This window comes from Salvelinus alpinus, chromosome 29, assembly GCF_045679555.1.
Source record: "Salvelinus alpinus chromosome 29, SLU_Salpinus.1, whole genome shotgun sequence".
Taxonomy (NCBI): Eukaryota; Metazoa; Chordata; class Actinopteri; order Salmoniformes; family Salmonidae; genus Salvelinus; species Salvelinus alpinus.
The window spans coordinates 8,667,028-8,687,139 of record NC_092114.1 but is presented as its reverse complement, the minus strand read 5'-3'; the positions used below and the strand labels follow the sequence as shown (position 1 = coordinate 8,687,139).

Here is a 20,112-nt window from a genome sequence, read left to right as displayed (position 1 = left end):
TGATGCATCCTGTTCTCTCGCTTCAATAGACCATGATGCATCCTGTTCTCTCGCTTCAATAGACCATGATGCATCCTGTTCTCTCGCTTTCAATAGACCATGATGCATCCTGTTCTCTCGCTTCAATAGACCATGATGCATCCTGTTCTCTCGCTTCAATAGACCATGATGCATCCTGTTCTCTCGCTTCAATAGACCATGATGCATCCTGTTGCTGCCTTGCTCTCGCTTCAATAGACCATGATGCATCCTGTTCTCTCGCTTCAATAGACCATGATGCATCCTGTTCTCTCGCTTCAATAGACCATGATGCATCCTGTTCTCTCGCTTCAATAGACCATGATGCATCCTTAACGTACAGAGCATACAGAAAGTGTTCACACCCCTTGACCTTTTCCATATTTTTTTCATATTTTCTTGTGTTTACAGCCTGAATTTTAAATGTATTAAATTGAGATTTTGTGTCATACAGAATACTGCATAATGTCAAAGTGGAATTATGTTTTTCAAACATTTTTACAAATTAAATATACATGAAATGTCAATACTGTAAGTATTCAAACCATTTGTTATGACAAACCTACATAAGTTCAGGAGTAAGAATGTGCTTAACAAGTCACATAATAAGTTGCATGGACTCACTGTGCAATAATAGTGTTATAATAGTGTAACATGATTTTTTAATGACTACCTCATCTAAATGACAGGTTAGTATTGAAAATAATTAAAAATATTCCAAAATATGTATCTTGTTTGCAATAAGGCACTAAAGTAAAATTGCAAAAATTGTGGCAAAGTCCTGAGTACAAAGTGTTATGTTTGGGGCAAATCCAATACAACATTACTGAGTACAACTCTCCATATTCTCAAGCATAGTGGTGGCTGCATCATGTTATGGGTATGCTTGTAATCGTTAAGAACTGGGGAGTTTTCTAGGACAAAAAGAAATGGAATGGAGCTAAGCACAGGTAAAATCCTAGATGAAAACCTGGTTCAATCTGCTATCCACCAGACACTGGGAGACAAATTCATATTTCGGCAGGACAATAACCTAAAACACAAGGACAAATCTACACTGGAGTTGCTTACCAAGACGACATTGAATGTTCCTGAGTGGCCAAGTTACAGTTTTGACTTAAATCTACTTGAAAATCTATGGCAAGATGTGAAAATGACTGTCTACCAATGGTCAACAGCCAATTTGACAGAGCTGGAAGAATTTTGAAAGGAATAATGGGTGCGGAAAGCTCTTAAAGACTTACCCAGAAAGACTCACAGCTGTAATCGATGCCAAAGGTGCTTCTACAAAGTATTGACTTAGGGGTGTGAATACTTACGCAAAACGAGATATTTCTGTATTTCATTTTCAAAAATTTGCTACAATTTCTAAAAACATATTTTCACTTTGTCATTATGGTGTGTACATAGATGGGTGAGAAAAAATATATTTAATCCATTCAGAAGTCAGGCTGTAACACAACAAAATGTGGAATAAGTCAAGGAAATACTTTCTGAAGTCACAGTACGTACAATTACATTAGAAAAACACATGTTTATGTTGTAAGCCTATGTGCCATTTTAGTGGGAAAAATATCTAAAACAGAATACATGTTTTTATATTTTTTTATCTTTTAATACCCCTTTTTCTCTCCAATTGGTAGTTACAGTCTTGTCTCATCGCTGCAACTCCCGTACGGACTCGGGAGAGGCGAAGGTCGAGAGCCGTGCGTCCTCTGGAACACAACCCAACCCAGCCGCACTGCTTCTTGACACAATGCCCACTCAACCCGGAAGCCAGCCGCACCAATGTGTCTGAGGAAACACCGTACACCTGGTGACCGTGTCAGCGTGCACTGCGCTCGGCCCGCCACAGGAGTCGCTAGAGCGCGATGGAACAAGGATATCCCAAACCCTCACTAACCCGGACGACGCTGGGCCAATTGCGCGCCGCCCCATGGGTCTCCCGGTCGCGGCCGGCTGCCACAGAGACTGGACTCGAACCCAGAATCTCTAGTGGAACAGCTAGACCACGGCACCACTTGGGAGGCCAACAGAAAACATTTTTGGAGAAAAAAAAAACTTTGAAAATGTTCATCAATCAAACATTTCTAAAATCTCCACTCAAATGTCAGTCAAACTTCATCATTTTCTCATCAGTCAGTAATTTAGTCAGTCAGGGTGATGTCATCAGTCGCTTCCCGCTGAAATCATCAGTTATAGCAGCTGTTATCCCTCAGAAGCCTGCGGGTCGAACCATCATGGTCGTCATGGTAGCAGCTGTTATGCCTCAGAAGCCTGCGGGTCGAACCATCATGGTCGTCATGGTAGCCATGAGGCCGGCGCCCTTCCAGTAGTACCACTTGATGCCGTTGTAACGGACCACGTTGGAGACGCCAGCGTAGTAGATACCGTTCAGGTTGGAGGGACCACACGCCTCAAACCACCAACCTAGTGGAGAGGGGAGAGGTCAGGGGTCAGGAAGAGAGAGAGAGAGCAGAGGGACCACACGCCTCAAACCACCAACCTAGTGGAGAGGGGAGAGGTCAGGGGTCAGGAAGAGAGAGAGAGAGCAGAGGGACCACACGCCTCAAGCCACCAACCTAGAGGAGAGGGGAGAGGTCAGGGTTCAGGAAGAGAGAGAGAGAGCAGAGGGACCACACGCCTCAAGCCACCAACCTAGTGGAGAGGGGAGAGGTCAGGGGTCAGGAAGAGAGAGAGAGAGCAGAGGGACCACACGCCTCAAACCACCAACCTAGTGGAGAGGTCAGGGGTTAGAGGTCAGGAAGAGAGAGGACAGAGGGACCACACGCCTCAAACCACCAACCTAGTGGAGAGGTCAGGGGTCAGAAGTCAGGAAGAGAGAGGACGGAGGGACCACATGCCTCAATCCACCGACCTAGTGGAGAGGTCAGGGGTTAGAGGTCAGGAAGAGCCTAGTGGAGAGAGAATGGAACAAAGAGGAAAAAGTAGGTAGTGTGGTCAAAGGTCAAAGGTCATAAAAAGTGATTTCATGTAGGTTCATCTACAACTTTACATGAGGATGAAACAGGAAGTGAGAGGAAAGATAGATAGAAAGTAGTGAAAGAGAGAAAGATGAAACAGGAAGTGAGAGGAAAGATAGATAGAAAGTAGGGAAAGAGAGAAAGATAAAACAGGAAGTGAGAGGAAAGATAGATAGAAAGTAGTGAAAGAGAGAAAGATAAAACAGGAAGTGAGAGGAAAGATAGATAGAAAGTAGTGAAAGAGAGAAAGATGAAACAGGAAGTGAGAGGAAAGATAGATAGAAAGTAGTGAAAGAGAGAAAGATGAAACAGGAAGTGAGAGGAAAGATAGATAAAAAGCAGGGAAAGATGAAACAGGAAGTGAGAGGAAAGATAGATAGAAAGTAGTGAAAGAGAGAAAGATGAAACAGGAAGTGAGAGGAAAGATAGATAGGAAGTAGGGAAAGATGAAGCAGGGATCTGAATACCTCCAGATGACATCTGGGCACACTTGCAGGAGCAGCGGTCGTTGTCTCGGTCCTTGGTGCTGAACTGGGTCCCAGGCTGGGTCAGACTACTGGTGCGGCCAGCAGTACCACTGAATCCCTGGGCATGGAGACTGGGAGAGGGAACGGACCAGAACTGTCAACACGTAGGTCCTGTTTTCCAGACCCAGATTAAGTCGGTTCAAATCAAATCAAAGTGTATTGGTCGCGTACACGTATTGGCAGATGTTTTGTAGGTGCAGCTAAATGCTTGTGTTTCTAGCTCCAACAGCTTCGTAATACCAAGGAGGATGAGCCATGACTAGAGTACAGTCTATACATATGAAGTGGGTAAAACAGTATGTAAACAGTTTTAAAGTGACCAGTGTTTCATGACTCTATGTACATAGGGGCAGCAGTCTTTAAGGTCTTTAAGGTGCAGGGTAGAGTACCGGGTGGTGGCCGGCTAGAACAGTGGTTAAGGTGCAGGGTAGAGTACCGGGTGGTGGCCGGCTAGAACAGTGGTTAAGGTGCAGGGTAGAGTACCGGGTGGTGGCCGGCTAGAACAGTGGTTAAGGTGCAGGGTAGAGTACCGGGTGGTGGCCGGCTAGAACAGGGGTTAAGGTGCAGGGTAGAGTACCGGGTGGTGGCAGGCTAGAACAGTGGTTAAGGTGCAGGGTAGAGTACCGGGTGGTGGCCGGCTAGAACCGGGGTTAAGGTGCAGGGTAGAGTACCGGGTGGTGGCCGGCTAGAACCGGGGTTAAGGTTCAGGTCAGGGTACTTGGCGGAGGCCCGGCTAGTGGAGACTGTTTAACAGTCTGATGGGCTGGAGATCAAAGCTGTTTTTAGACCTCCTTCACTCCACACACAGAGACGCGTACAAAGCTCTCCCTCACCCTCCATTTGGCAAATCTGACCATGGCTTTATCCTTCTTATTCCTGCGTTACAAGCAAAATCTCAAACAGGAAGTACCAGTGACCCGCTCAATACGGAAGTGGTACGATGAAACGGATGCTAAGCTACAGGACTGTTTCGCTAGCACAGACTGGAATATGTTCCGGGATTCATCCGATGGCATTGAGGAGTTTACCACCTCAGTCATCAGCCTCAATAATAAGTGCATCGACGACGTCGTCCCCACAGTGATCGTACGTACATATCCCAACCAGAAGCCATGGATTATAGGCAGCATCCGCACTGATTTAAAGGGTAGAGCTGCTGCTTTCAAGGAGCAGGACACTAATCTGAACAATTATAATAAATCCTGCTACACCCTCTGACGAACCATCAAACAGGCAAACAGGCCAGACGAAATAAATGTTTGATTTGTTCGATAAAGTCCATCATTTATGTCCAAATACCTCCTTTTTGTTTGCGCGTTTAGCCCAGTAAGCCAAATTCATGAGGTGCGAGCAGACGAAGAGTCCAAAAGTTCCGTTACAGTCCGTAGAAACATGTCAAACGATGTATAGAATCAATCTTTAGGATGTTTTTATCATAAATGTTCAATAATGTTTCAACCGGAGAATTCCTTTGTCTTCAGAAATGCAATGGAACGCAAGCTAACTCTCACGTGAACTCGCATGGTCAGCTCATGGCACTCTGCCAGACCCCTGACTCAAAGAGCCCTCTTTCACCCCTCCTTCACAGTAGAAGCATCAGACAAGGTTCTAAAGACTGTTGACATCTAGTGGAAGCCATAGGAAGTGCAATATGACCAATATCCCACTGTATATTCGATAGGCGATGAGTTGAAAAACTACAAACCTCAGATTTCCATGGATATGAGACTGCCTTAGTTACAGGGACAGATGGGAGAGGGGGCTGGCTATTGGTCTGACTGCCTTAGCTACAGGGACAGATGGGAGAGGGGGCTGGCTATTGGTCTGACTGCCTTAGCTACAGGGACAGATGGGAGAGGTGGCTGGCTATGGATATGAGACTGCCTTAGCTACAGGGACAGATGGGAGAGGGGGCTGGCTATTGTTCTGACTGCCTTAGCAACAGGGACAGATGGGAGAGGGGACTGGCTATGGGTCTGACCTCTTTAGCTACAGGGACAGATGGGAGAGGGGGCTGGCTATGGATATGAGACTGCCTTAGTTACAGGGACAGATGGGAGAGGGGGCTGGCTATGGGTCTGACTGCCTTAGCTACAGGGACAGATGGGAGAGGGGGCTGGCTATGGATATGAGACTGCCTTAGTTACAGGGACAGATGGGAGAGGGGGCTGACTATGGGTCTGACTGCCTTAGCTACAGGGACAGATGGGAGAGGGGGCTGGCTATTGGTCTGCCTGCCTTAGCTACAGGGACAGATGGGAGAGGGGGCTGGCTATGGGTCTGAGACTGCCTTAGCTACAGGGACAGATGGGAGAGGGGGCTGGCTATTGGTCTGACTGCCTTAGCTACAGGGACAGACCTGAGAGGGGGCTGGAGAAGATGCTGCTTTGGCCTGGGAACACTGGGGGAAGGGTTGGGTGACCGGACTGGTCCAGAGCAGGGGTTACATATGGATAAGGGGTTGCCTTGTATGGAGAAGGCTAGAGAAGAGGTTTTATTGACCAGAAAAACCTTGAGAAGAGGTTTTATTGGCCAGAGAAAGCTAGAGAAGAGGTTTTATTGGCCAGAGAAAGCTTGAGAAGAGGTTTTATTGGCCAGAGAAAGCTTGAGAAGAGGTTTTATTGGCCAGAGAAAGCTTGAGAATAGGTTTTATTGGCCAGAGAACGCTAGAGAATAGGCTTTATTGGCCAGAGAAATCTTGAGAAGAGGTTTTATTGGCCAGAGAAAGCTTGAGAAGAGGTTGAATTAGCCAGGGAAAGCTTGAGAATGGGATGCCTTGGCCGAGTAGTGGCTGCATTGGCTGGGTAAAAGCCTAGCACCACAGGCCTCTGGCTGGGGAGGTCCCTAAATGAACCCAACTCTGGAGAGTGAAACCAGTGGAGAGCCAGTGTTCTCAGCATGATAATGAACCTAGCACATACTCAACGAGGTGAGACGGAGTGCTGCTCAGCAGGAGTTGGAAACACGTCTGACAGCTCACCAACACTAGCACCATTCAGGGGGCTTACCACACACAGAGTAGGATGAATATAGCGCCAAGACACTGAGGATTTTAGGTTATTTAAGGATAATCCTGGATCTAAATGTATAGGTAGCTTAGTAGGATTATAGGTTATTTAAGGATGATCCTGGATCTAAATGTATAGGTAACGTGGTTACTCATCACAAAGAATATCACTGTGTGAAATACCTCCAGCCTTTTTCAAACATTCCATCAAATTCCTTTTCATCTACTCTGTGTTAGCCTCAATCCTAAATGGATCAGTACCTTAGCCTAAATCACAATCCTCTATGTTGAGGCACTGAGTTGACTAAATCCATTAGCGATATCAGCTAGTGCTTCAGATGTGGAGAGAGAGAGAGACCGCCAGAGGGCTTTAGTAGTGGAGAGGGAGAGACCGCCAAAGGGCTTTAGTAGTGGAGAGAGAGAGACCGCCAAAGGGCTTTAGTAGTGGAGAGAGACCACCATAGGCCTTTAGTAGTGGAGAGAGAGAGACCACCGTAGGCCTTTAGTAGTGGAGAGAGAGAGACCACCGTAGGGCTTTAGTAGTGGAGAGAGACCACCATAGGCCTTTAGTAGTGGAGAGAGAGACCACCATAGGCCTTTAGTAGTGGAGAGAGAGACCACCATAGGCCTTTAGTAGTGGAGAGAGAGACCACCATAGGACTTTAGTAGTGGAGAGAGAGACCACCATAGGCTTTTAGTAGTGGAGAGAGAGACCACCATAGGCCTTTAGTAGTGGAGAGAGAGACCACCATAGGCCTTTAGTAGTGGAGAGAGAGACCACCATAGGCCTTTAGTAGTGGAGAGAGACCACCATAGGCCTTTAGTAGTGGAGAGAGAACACCATAGGCCTTTAGTAGTGGAGAGAGAGACCACCATAGGCTTTTAGTAGTGGAGAGAGAACACCATAGGCCTTTAGTAGTGGAGAGAGAGACCACCATAGGCTTTTAGTAGTGGAGAGAGAACACCATAGGCCTTTAGTAGTGGAGAGAGAGAGACCACTAGGAGAGGACTGATTGGAGTTTTGTTTGACTTGGCAGGTTTCTGGAAGGCCACATGCTGCTGCTGCTGAATGGTTGTGACCGTACCAAATGATACCCTATTCCCTACATAGTGTACTAATTTTGCCTGGACCCAGTCTAAAGTAGTGCACTATATAGGGAATAGGGTGCCATTTGGGATGCACAATTTGTTCCTGTTTTCCTCCTCTGAAGGGTTGCTGTCCCAGGGGCAGCAGTAGCCGTGGCGATGGAAAGGGAGATGGAGGCAGCAAAGTGTCGGCTAGCCTTCCGCTGAGCTCATCACTGATGAGGTTCTTCTAGACAGATCACATTATCTACTCTTTCATCCTGTTACTTTCAACCCGGCGATAAGAAAGGGAAGGGGAAAACTCAGTTAAACGTGTGGATCACGCTGGATGATTTGCCAGGGTTTGAGTGAAGGGGTTTACACCACAGACTTGAGGAATACTGACAGAGTAACAGGTTTATTCAATTACCTCCGGTCATATATGCCTTTCAGAAAAACAACTATTTACCAAACTCTCCCTAGAATCAGGGTTCCTTCCACTTAGTTTCTGATTGGGATCTGATTGAGACATAGCTCTAAGAGCTTAACACGACAGGAGAGTTTTAACACAATAGTAAGACTGATCAAGGATAAAATCTCACTTAGTGTAAATGTGAGATATGGACTTCGTTCCCTTTAAACCCGCAATCCGACCGCAAGGCGCTACAGAGGGAAGTGAGTATGGCCCAGTACATCACTGGGGCCGAGCTCCCTGCCATCCAGGACCTCTATACCAGGCAGTGTCAGAGGAAGGCCCCAAACAATTGTCGAAGACTCCAGCCACCCAAGTCATAGATTGTTCTCTCTGCTACCGCACAGCAAGCGGTACCGATTCACCAAGTCTGGAACCAACAGGACCCTGACCAGCTTCTACCCCCCCAAGACATGAGACTGCTAAACAAGACTGATAAATAGTTAGTTAACCAAATACCTACCTGGACTACCTGCATTGACTGTTTTAACTCATCACGTACGCTGCTGCTACTGTTTACTATCTATCCTGTTGCCTAGTTACTGTATATATACATAGAGTATCTACCTCAATTACCTCATACCCCTGCTTATCGACTCGGTACTGGTACCCCTTGTATATAACCTAGTTATCATTGACTCGGTACTGGTACCCCTTGTATATAGCCTAGTTATCATTGACTCTGTACTGGTACCCCTTGTATATAACCTAGTTATCATTGACTCTGTACTGGTACCCCTTGTATATAGCCCAGTTATCATTGACTCGGTACTGGTACCCCTTGTATATAGCCTAGTTATCATTGACTCTGTACTGGTACCCCTTGTATATAGCCCAGTTATCATTGACTCGGTACTGGTACCCCTTGTATATAGCCTAGTTATCATTGACTCGGTACTGGTACCCCTTGTATATAGCCTAGTTATCATTGACTCGGTACTGGTACCCCTTGTATATAGCCAAGTTATCATTGACTTGGGTATTGGTACCCCTTGTATATAGCCTAGTTATCATTGACTTGGGTATTGGTACCCCTTGTATATAGCCTAGTTATCATTGACTCGGTACTGGTACCCCTTGTATATAGCCAAGTTATCATTGACTCGGTACTGGTACCCCTTGTATATAGCCTAGTTATCATTGACTCGGTACTGGTACCCCTTGTATATAGCCTAGTTATCATTGACTTGGGTATTGGTACCCCTTGTATATAGCCAAGTTATCATTGACTCGGTACTGGTACCCCTTGTATATAGCCAAGTTATCATTGACTCTGTACTGGTACCCCTTGTATATAGCCAAGTTATCATTGACTCGGTACTGGTACCCCTTGTATATAGCCAAGTTATCATTGACTCTGTACTGGTACCCCTTGTATATAGCCAAGTTATCGTTACTTATTGTGTTACTCTAAAATGTATTTATTCCTTGTGTTATTATTTTCCTTTTATTTATCTTTCTTTCTCTCTGCATTTTTGGGAGGTAAGCGTTTCACTGTTAGTCCACACAGTTTTTGAAGCATGTGACAAATTTGACTCTCGGCCTTCCTTGCTGTGAGATGGTGCATTGCATGCTGGTACCTGTAGTTTTTGTCCTCTGCGTCTATATAGAAGTGATCGTAGTGGGAGTAGGCCTCGTTCCCCTCGTCATCCTTCAGCTGCACCTGGAGACTGTACTCCTGGGAGCTGGTCAGCAGATGGATGAGGTCATTTCCTGCCCAGTACTCTCCCGAGGGATCCCCAAAACCCTGCAACGGGTACGGTTAGAGAAAGAGGACAAACTGAACGAAGGGTCATATGACTAACGTCGCTTCAGAGGGCACAGATGACATCAACAGAGACGTGTTAAGATGTAAATGTCATTCTACCGTTGAGAGGGAGGAAGAAGAGACATGAGGGATGTCATTCTACCGTTGAGAGGGAGGAAGAGACATGAGGGATATTATGAGTGAAGAGATAAATGATTTTGAATGAGGAAAGTGACAAGGCAAATGTTAAAATCCTGACCATCCCTCTCTGTCCTACTACAGACCGTTAGTCCCTGTATTTCTCTGTCCTACTACAGACCGTTAGTCCCTGTATCTCTCTGTCCTACTACAGACCGTTAGTCCCTGTATCTCTCTGACCTACTACAGACCGTTAGTCCCTGTATCTCTCTGTCCTACTACAGACCGTTAGTCCCTGTATATCTCTGACCTACTACAGACCGTTAGTCCCTGTATATCTCTGTCCTACTACAGACCGTTAGTCCCTGTATCTCTCTGTCCTACTACAGACCGTTAGTCCCTGTATCTCTCTGACCTACTACAGACCGTTAGTCCCTGTATCTCTCTGTCCTACTACAGACCGTTAGTCCCTGTATCTCTCTGTCCTACTACAGACCGTTAGTCCCTGTATCTCTCTGTCCTACTACAGACCGTTAGTCCCTGTATCTCTCTGACCTACTACAGACCGTTAGTCCCTGTATATCTCTGACCTACTACAGACCGTTAGTCCCTGTATCTCTCAGACCTACTACAGACCGTTAGTCCCTGTATCTCTCTGTCCTACTACAGACCGTTAGTCCCTGTATCTCTCTGACCTACTACAGACCGTTAGTCCCTGTATCTCTCTGTCCTACTACAGACCGTTAGTCCCTGTATCTCTCTGACCTACTACAGACCGTTAGTCCCTGTATCTCTCTGTCCTACTACAGACCGTTAGTCCCTGTATCTCTCTGTCCTACTACAGACCGTTAGTCCCTGTATATCTCTGTCCTACTACAGACCGTTAGTCCCTGTATCTCTCTGTCCTACTACAGACCGTTAGTCCCTGTATCTCTCTGACCTACTACAGACCGTTAGTCCCTGTATCTCTCTGTCCTACTACAGACCGTTAGTCCCTGTATATCTCTGTCCTACTACAGACCGTTAGTCCCTGTATCTCTCTGTCCTACTACAGACCGTTAGTCCCTGTATCTCTCTGTCCTACTACAGACCATTAGTCCCTGTATATCTCTGTCCTACTACAGACCGTTAGTCCCTGTATATCTCTGTCCTACTACAGACCGTTAGTCCCTGTATCTCTCTGTCCTACAACAGACCGTTAGTCCCTGTATCTCTCTGTCCTACTACAGACCGTTAGTCCCTGTATCTCTCTGTCCTACTACAGACCGTTAGTCCCTGTATATCTCTGACCTACTACAGACCGTTAGTCCCTGTATCTCTCTGACCTACTACAGACCGTTAGTCCCTGTATATCTCTGACCTACTACAGACCGTTAGTCCTTGTATCTCTCTGTCCTACTACAGACCGTTAGTCCTTGTATCTCTCTGTCCTACTACAGACCGTTAGTCCTTCTTAATGATCGGCTATGAAAAGCCAACTGACATTTATTCCTGATTATTATTTGACCATGCTTGTCATTTATGAACATTTTGAAAATCTTGGCTCTCTCTAATTCTCTCCTTCTCTCTCTCTTTCTCTCTCTCGGAGGACCTGAGCCCTGGGACCGTGCGTCGGGGCTGCCGGGCGTGATGGCTCCTTGCTGTCCCCAGTCCACCTGGCCTTGCTGCTATTCCAGTTTCAGCTGTTCTGCCTGCGGTTATGGAACCGCCACCTGTCCCGGACCTGCTATTTTCAACTCTTGATGATCGGCTATGAAAAGCCAACTGAAAATTATTCATGATTATTATTTGACCATGCTTGTCACTTATGAACATTTTGAACATCTTGACATAGTTCTGTTATAATCTCCACCCAGCACAGCCAGAAGAGGACTGGCCACCCCTCATAGCCTGGTTCCTCTCTAGGTTTCTTCCTAGGTTTTGGCCTTTCTAGGGAGTTTTTCCTAGCCACCGTGCTTCTACACCTGCATTGTTTGCTGTTTGGGGTTTTAGGCTGGGTGTCTGTACAGCACTTCGAGATATTAGCTGATGTACGAAGGGCTATATAAAATAAACTTGATTTGATTTGATTTGATTTAGTCCCTGTATATCTCTGTCCTACTACAGACCGTTAGTCCCTGTATATCTCTGACCTACTACAGACCGTTAGTCCCTGTATATCTCTGTCCTACTACAGACCGTTAGTCCCTGTATCTCTCTGACCTACTACAGACCGTTAGTCCCTGTATATCTCTGTCCTACTACAGACCGTTAGTCCCTGTATCTCTCTGACCTACTACAGACCGTTAGTCCCTGTATCTCTCTGACCTACTACAGACCGTTAGTCCCTGTGTATCTCTGACCTACTACAGACCGTTAGTCTCTGTATATCTCTGTCCTACTACAGACCGTTAGTCCCTGTATATCTCTGTCCTACTACAGACCGTTAGTCCCTGTATCTCTCTGACCTACTACAGACCGTTAGTCCCTGTATATCTCTGTCCTACTACAGACCGTTAGTCCCTGTATCTCTCTGACCTACTACAGACCGTTAGTCCCTGTATCTCTCTGTCCTACTACAGACCGTTAGTCCCTGTATCTCTCTGACCTACAACAGACCGTTAGTCCCTGTATCTCTCTGTCCTACTACAGACCGTTAGTCCCTGTATATCTCTGTCCTACTACAGACCGTTAGTCCCTGTATCTCTCTGTCCTACTACAGACCGTTAGTCCCTGTATCTCTCTGTCCTACTACAGACCGTTAGTCCCTGTATATCTCTGTCCTACTACAGACCGTTAGTCCCTGTATCTCTCTGACCTACTACAGACCATTAGTCCCTGTATCTCTCTGTCCTACTACAGACCGTTAGTCCCTGTATATCTCTGTCCTACTACAGACCGTTAGTCCCTGTATCTCTCTGACCTACTACAGACCGTTAGTCCCTGTATCTCTCTGTCCTACTACAGACCGTTAGTCCCTGTGTATCTCTGTCCTACTACAGACCGTTAGTCCCTGTGTATCTCTGTCCAACTACAGACCGTTAGTCCCTGTATCTCTCTGACCTACAACAGACCGTTAGTCCCTGTATCTCTCTGTCCTACTACAGACCGTTAGTCCCTGTATATCTCTGTCCTACTACAGACCGTTAGTCCCTGTATCTCTCTGTCCTACTACAGACCGTTAGTCCCTGTATCTCTCTGTCCTACTACAGACCGTTAGTCCCTGTATATCTCTGTCCTACTACAGACCGTTAGTCCCTGTATCTCTCTGACCTACTACAGACCGTTAGTCCCTGTATCTCTCTGTCCTACTACAGACCGTTAGTCCCTGTGTATCTCTGTCCTACTACAGACCGTTAGTCCCTGTGTATCTCTGTCCAACTACAGACCGTTAGTCCCTGTATCTCTCTGACCTACAACAGACCGTTAGTCCCTGTATCTCTCTGTCCTACTACAGACCGTTAGTCCCTGTATCTCTCTGACCTACAACAGACCGTTAGTCCCTGTATCTCTCTGACCTACTACAGACCGTTAGTCCCTGTATCTCTCTGTCCTACTACAGACCGTTAGTCCCTGTATCTCTCTGTCCTACTACAGACCGTTAGTCCCTGTATCTCTCTGACCTACAACAGACCGTTAGTCCCTGTATCTCTCTGACCTACAACAGACCGTTAGTCCCTGTATCTCTCTGTCCTACTACAGACCGTTAGTCCCTGTATCTCTCTGTCCTACTACAGACCGTTAGTCCCTGTATCTCTCTGTCCTACTACAGACCGTTAGTCCCTGTATCTCTCTGTCCTACTACAGACCGTTAGTCCCTGTATCTCTCTGACCTACTACAGACCGTTAGTCCCTGTATCTCTCTGTCCTACTACAGACCGTTAGTCCCTGTATCTCTCTGTCCTACTACAGACCGTTAGTCCCTGTATCTCTCTGTCCTACTACAGACCGTTAGTCCCTGTATATCTCTGTCCTACTACAGACCGTTAGTCCCTGTATCTCTCTGTCCTACTACAAACCGTTAGTCCCTGTATATCTCTGTCCTACTACAGACCGTTAGTCCCTGTATCTCTCTGTCCTACTACAGACCGTTAGTCCCTGTATCTCTCTGTCCTACTACAGACCGTTAGTCCCTGTATCTCTCTGACCTACTACAGACCGTTAGTCCCTGTATATATCTGACCTACTACAGACCGTTAGTCCCTGTATCTCTCTGACCTACTACAGACCGTTAGTCCCTGTATATCTCTGACCTACTACAGACCGTTAGTCCCTGTATCTCTCTGACCTACTACAGACCGTTAGTCCCTGTATATCTCTGACCTACTACAGACCGTTAGTCCCTGTATCTCTCTGGCCTACTACAGACCGTTAGTCCCTGTATATCTCTGTCCTACTACAGACCGTTAGTCCCTGTATCTCTCTGTCCTACTACAGACCGTTAGTCCCTGTATCTCTCTGTCCTACTACAGACCGTTAGTCCCTGTATATCTCTGTCCTACAACAGACCGTTAGTCCCTGTATCTCTCTGTCCTACTACAGACCGTTAGTCCCTGTATATCTCTGACCTACTACAGACCGTTAGTCCCTGTATCTCTCTGTCCTACTACAGACCGTTAGTCCCTGTATCTCTCTGTCCTACTACAGACCGTTAGTCCCTGTATCTCTCTGTCCTACTACAGACCGTTAGTCCCTGTATATCTCTAACCTACTACAGCCTGTTAGTCCCTGTATATCTCTGTCCTACTACAGACCGTTAGTCCCTGTATCTCTCTGTCCTACTACAGACCGTTAGTCCCTGTATCTCTCTGTCCTACTACAGACCGTTAGTCCCTGTATATCTCTGTCCTACTACAGACCGTTAGTCCCTGTATATCTCTGTCCTACTACAGACCGTTAGTCCCTGTATCTCTCTGTCCTACAACAGACCGTTAGTCCCTGTATCTCTCTGTCCTACTACAGACCATTAGTCCCTGTATATCTCTGTCCTACTACAGACCGTTAGTCCCTGTATATCTCTGTCCTACTACAGACCGTTAGTCCCTGTATCTCTCTGTCCTACTACAGACCGTTAGTCCCTGTATCTCTCTGACCTACTACAGACCGTTAGTCCCTGTATATCTCTGACCTACTACAGACCGTTAGTCCCTGTATCTCTCTGACCTACTACAGACCGTTAGTCCCTGTATATCTCTGTCCTACTACAGACCGTTAGTCCCTGTATATCTCTGTCCTACTACAGACCGTTAGTCCCTGTATCTCTCTGTCCTACTACAGACCGTTAGTCCCTGTATCTCTCTGACCTACTACAGACCGTTAGTCCCTGTATCTCTCTGTCCTACTACAGACCGTTAGTCCCTGTATATCTCTGACCTACTACAGACCGTTAGTCCCTGTATCTCTCTGTCCTACTACAGACCGTTAGTCCCTGTATCTCTCTGTCCTACTACAGACCGTTAGTCCCTGTATCTCTCTGTCCTACTACAGACCGTTAGTCCCTGTATCTCTCTGTCCTACTACAGACCGTTAGTCCCTGTATCTCTCTGACCTACTACAGACCGTTAGTCCCTGTATCTCTGACCTACTACAGACCGTTAGTCCCTGTATCTCTCTGTCCTACTACAGACCGTTAGTCCCTGTATCTCTCTGTCCTACTACAGACCGTTAGTCCCTGTATCTCTCTGTCCTACTACAGACCGTTAGTCCCTGTATCTCTCTGACCTACTACAGACCGTTAGTCCCTGTATCTCTCTGTCCTACTACAGACCGTTAGTCCCTGTATCTCTCTGTCCTACAACAGACTGTTAGTCCCTGTATCTCTCTGTCCTACTACAGACCGTTAGTCCCTGTATCTCTCTGTCCTACTACAGACCGTTAGTCCCTGTGTATCTCTGACCTACTACAGACCATTAGTCCCTGTATCTCTCTGTCCTACTACAGACCGTTAGTCCCTGTATCTCTCTGTCCTACTACAGAACGTTAGTCCCTGTATCTCTCTGTCCTACTACAGACCGTTAGTCCCTGTATCTCTCTGTCCTACTACAGACCGTTAGTCCCTGTATCTCTCTGTCCTACAACAGACCGTTAGTCCCTGTATCTCTCTGTCCTACTACAGACCGTTAGTCCCTGTATCTCTCTGTCCTACTACAGACCGTTAGTCCCTGTGTATCTCTGACCTACTACAGACCATTAGTCCCTGTATCTCTCTGTCCTACTACAGACCGTTAGTCCCTGTATCTCTCTGTCCTACTACAGACCGTTAGTCCCTGTATCTCTCTGTCCTACTACAGACCGTTAGTCCCTGTATCTCTCTGTCCTACTACAGACCGTTAGTCCCTGTATCTCTCTGTCCTACTACAGACCGTTAGTCCCTGTATATCTCTGTCCTACTACAGACCGTTAGTCCTTGTATCTCTCTGTCCTACTACAGACCGTTAGTCCCTGTATCTCTCTGTCCTACTACAGACCGTTAGTCCTTCTTAATGATCGGCTATGAAAAGCCAACTGACATTTATTCCTGATTATTATTTGACCATGCTTGTCATTTATGAACATTTTGAAAATCTTGGCTCTCTCTAATTCTCTCCTTCTCTCTCTCTTTCGCTCTCTCGGAGGACCTGAGCCCTGGGACCGTGCGTCGGGGCTGCAGGGCGTGATGGCTCCTTGCTGTCCCCAGTCCACCTGGCCTTGCTGCTATTCCAGTTTCAGCTGTTCTGCCTGCGGTTATGGAACCGCCACCTGTCCCGGACCTGCTATTTTCAACTCTTGATGATCGGCAATGAAAAGCCAACTGAAAATTATTCATGATTATTATTTGACCATGCTTGTCACTTATGAACATTTTGAACATCTTGACATAGTTCTGTTATAATCTCCACCCAGCACAGCCAGAAGAGGACTGGCCACCCCTCATAGCCTGGTTCCTCTCTAGGTTTCTTCCTAGGTTTTGGCCTTTCTAGGGAGTTTTTCCTAGCCACCGTGCTTCTACACCTGCATTGTTTGCTGTTTGGGGTTTTAGGCTGGGTGTCTGTACAGCACTTCGAGATATTAGCTGATGTACGAAGGGCTATATAAAATAAACTTGATTTGATTTGATTTGATTTAGTCCCTGTATATCTCTGTCCTACTACAGACCGTTAGTCCCTGTATCTCTCTGTCCTATTACAGACCGTTAGTCCCTGTATCTCTCTGTCCTACTACAGACCGTTAGTCCCTGTATCTCTCTGACCTACTACAGACCGTTAGTCCCTGTATATCTCTGACCTACTACAGACCGTTAGTCCCTGTATCTCTCTGACCTACTACAGACCGTTAGTCCCTGTATCTCTCTGTCCTACTACAGACCGTTAGTCCCTGTATATCTCTGACCTACTACAGACCGTTAGTCCCTGTATCTCTCTGTCCTACTACAGACCGTTAGTCCCTGTATATCTCTGACCTACTACAGACCGTTAGTCCCTGTATCTCTCTGACCTACTACAGACCGTTAGTCCCTGTATATCTCTGACCTACTACAGACCGTTAGTCCCTGTATCTCTCTGACCTACTACAGACCGTTAGTCCCTGTATCTCTCTGTCCTACTACAGACCGTTAGTCCCTGTGTATCTCTGTCCTACTACAGACCGTTAGTCCCTGTATCTCTCTGACCTACTACAGACCGTTAGTCCCTGTATCTCTCTGTCCTACTACAGACCGTTAGTCCCTGTATATCTCTGTCCTACTACAGACGTTAGTCCCTGTATCTCTCTGTCCTACAACAGACCGTTAGTCCCTGTATCTCTCTGACCTACTACAGACCGTTAGTCCCTGTATCTCTCTGTCCTACTACAGACCGTTAGTCCCTGTATATCTCTGACCTACTACAGACCGTTAGTCCCTGTATATCTCTGACCTACTACAGACCGTTAGTCCCTGTATATCTCTGACCTACTACAGACCGTTAGTCCATGTATATCTCTGACCTACTACAGACCATTAGTCCCTGTATCTCTCAGACCTACTACAGACCGTTAGTCCCTGTACCTCTCTGTCCTACTACAGACCGTTAGTCCCTGTGTATCTCTGACCTACTACAGACCGTTAGTCCCTGTATATCTCTGACCTACTACAGACCATTAGTCCCTGTATCTCTCAGACCTACTACAGACCGTTAGTCCCTGTACCTCTCTGTCCTACTACAGACCGTTAGTCCCTGTGTATCTCTGACCTACTACAGACCGTTAGTCCCTGTATATCTCTGTCCTACTACAGACCGTTAGTCCCTGTATCTCTCTGTCCTACTACAGACCGTTAGTCCCTGTATCTCTCTGTCCTACTACAGACTGTTAGTCCCTGTATATCTCTGTCCTACTACAGACCGTTAGTCCCTGTATCTCTCTGTCCTACTACAGACCGTTAGTCCCTGTATCTCTCTGTCCTACTACAGACCGTTAGTCCCTGTATCTCTCTGACCTACTACAGACCGTTAGTCCCTGTATCTCTCTGTCCTACTACAGACCGTTAGTCCCTGTATATCTCTGACCTACTACAGACCGTTAGTCCCTGTATATCTCTGTCCTACTACAGACCGTTAGTCCCTGTATCTCTCTGTCCTACTACAGACCGTTAGTCCCTGTATCTCTCTGTCCTACTACAGACCGTTAGTCCTTCTTAATGATCGGCTATGAAAAGCCAACTGACATTTATTCCTGATTATTATTTGACCATGCTTGTCATTTATGAACATTTTGAAAATCTTGGCTCTCTCTAATTCTCTCCTTCTCTCTCTCTTTCGCTCTCTCGGAGGACCTGAGCCCTGGGACCGTGCGTCGGGGCTGCAGGGCGTGATGGCTCCTTGCTGTCCCCAGTCCACCTGGCCTTGCTGCTATTCCAGTTTCAGCTGTTCTGCCTGCGGTTATGGAACCGCCACCTGTCCCGGACCTGCTATTTTCAACTCTTGATGATCGGCTATGAAAAGCCAACTGAAAATTATTCATGATTATTATTTGACCATGCTTGTCACTTATGAACATTTTGAACATCTTGACATAGTTCTGTTATAATCTCCACCCAGCACAGCCAGAAGAGGACTGGCCACCCCTCATAGCCTGGTTCCTCTCTAGGTTTCTTCCTAGGTTTTGGCCTTTCTAGGGAGTTTTTCCTAGCCACCGTGCTTCTACACCTGCATTGTTTGCTGTTTGGGGTTTTAGGCTGGGTGTCTGTACAGCACTTCGAGATATTAGCTGATGTACGAAGGGCTATATAAAATAAACTTGATTTGATTTGATTTGATTTAGTCCCTGTATATCTCTGTCCTACTACAGACCGTTAGTCCCTGTATCTCTCTGTCCTATTACAGACCGTTAGTCCCTGTATCTCTCTGTCCTACTACAGACCGTTAGTCCCTGTATCTCTCTGACCTACTACAGACCGTTAGTCCCTGTATATCTCTGACCTACTACAGACCGTTAGTCCCTGTATCTCTCTGACCTACTACAGACCGTTAGTCCCTGTATCTCTCTGTCCTACTACAGACCGTTAGTCCCTGTATATCTCTGACCTACTACAGACCGTTAGTCCCTGTATCTCTCTGTCCTACTACAGACCGTTAGTCCCTGTAGATCTCTGACCTACTACAGACCGTTAGTCCCTGTATCTCTCTGACCTACTACAGACCGTTAGTCCCTGTATATCTCTGACCTACTACAGACCGTTAGTCCCTGTATCTCTCTGACCTACTACAGACCGTTAGTCCCTGTATCTCTCTGTCCTACTACAGACCGTTAGTCCCTGTGTATCTCTGTCCTACTACAGACCGTTAGTCCCTGTATCTCTCTGACCTACTACAGACCGTTAGTCCCTGTATCTCTCTGTCCTACTACAGACCGTTAGTCCCTGTATATCTCTGTCCTACTACAGACGTTAGTCCCTGTATCTCTCTGTCCTACAACAGACCGTTAGTCCCTGTATCTCTCTGACCTACTACAGACCGTTAGTCCCTGTATCTCTCTTTCCTACTACAGACCGTTAGTCCCTGTATATCTCTGACCTACTACAGACCGTTAGTCCCTGTATATCTCTGACCTACTACAGACCGTTAGTCCCTGTATATCTCTGACCTACTACAGACCGTTAGTCCATGTATATCTCTGACCTACTACAGACCATTAGTCCCTGTATCTCTCAGACCTACTAC

The 20,112-nt window shown here is 46.6% G+C and overlaps 1 protein-coding gene across 1 annotated transcript in view; it reads right to left on the bottom strand.

The window, feature by feature from the left end:
- Positions 1-228: 228 nt before the first annotated feature.
- LOC139558931 (angiopoietin-2-like) overlaps positions 229-20,112 on the bottom strand; it is a 54,881-nt gene continuing 34,997 nt past the window's right edge. Inside the window, exons 7-9 of the mRNA XM_071374436.1 lie at positions 9,654-9,820; positions 3,470-3,600; positions 229-2,448 (exon numbers count right to left, since the gene is read on the bottom strand). Of these exons, the coding sequence (XP_071230537.1) occupies positions 2,288-2,448; positions 3,470-3,600; positions 9,654-9,820 (459 nt within the window). The 3' untranslated portion in view covers positions 229-2,287. The remainder of the gene's footprint in view (positions 2,449-3,469; positions 3,601-9,653; positions 9,821-20,112) is intronic.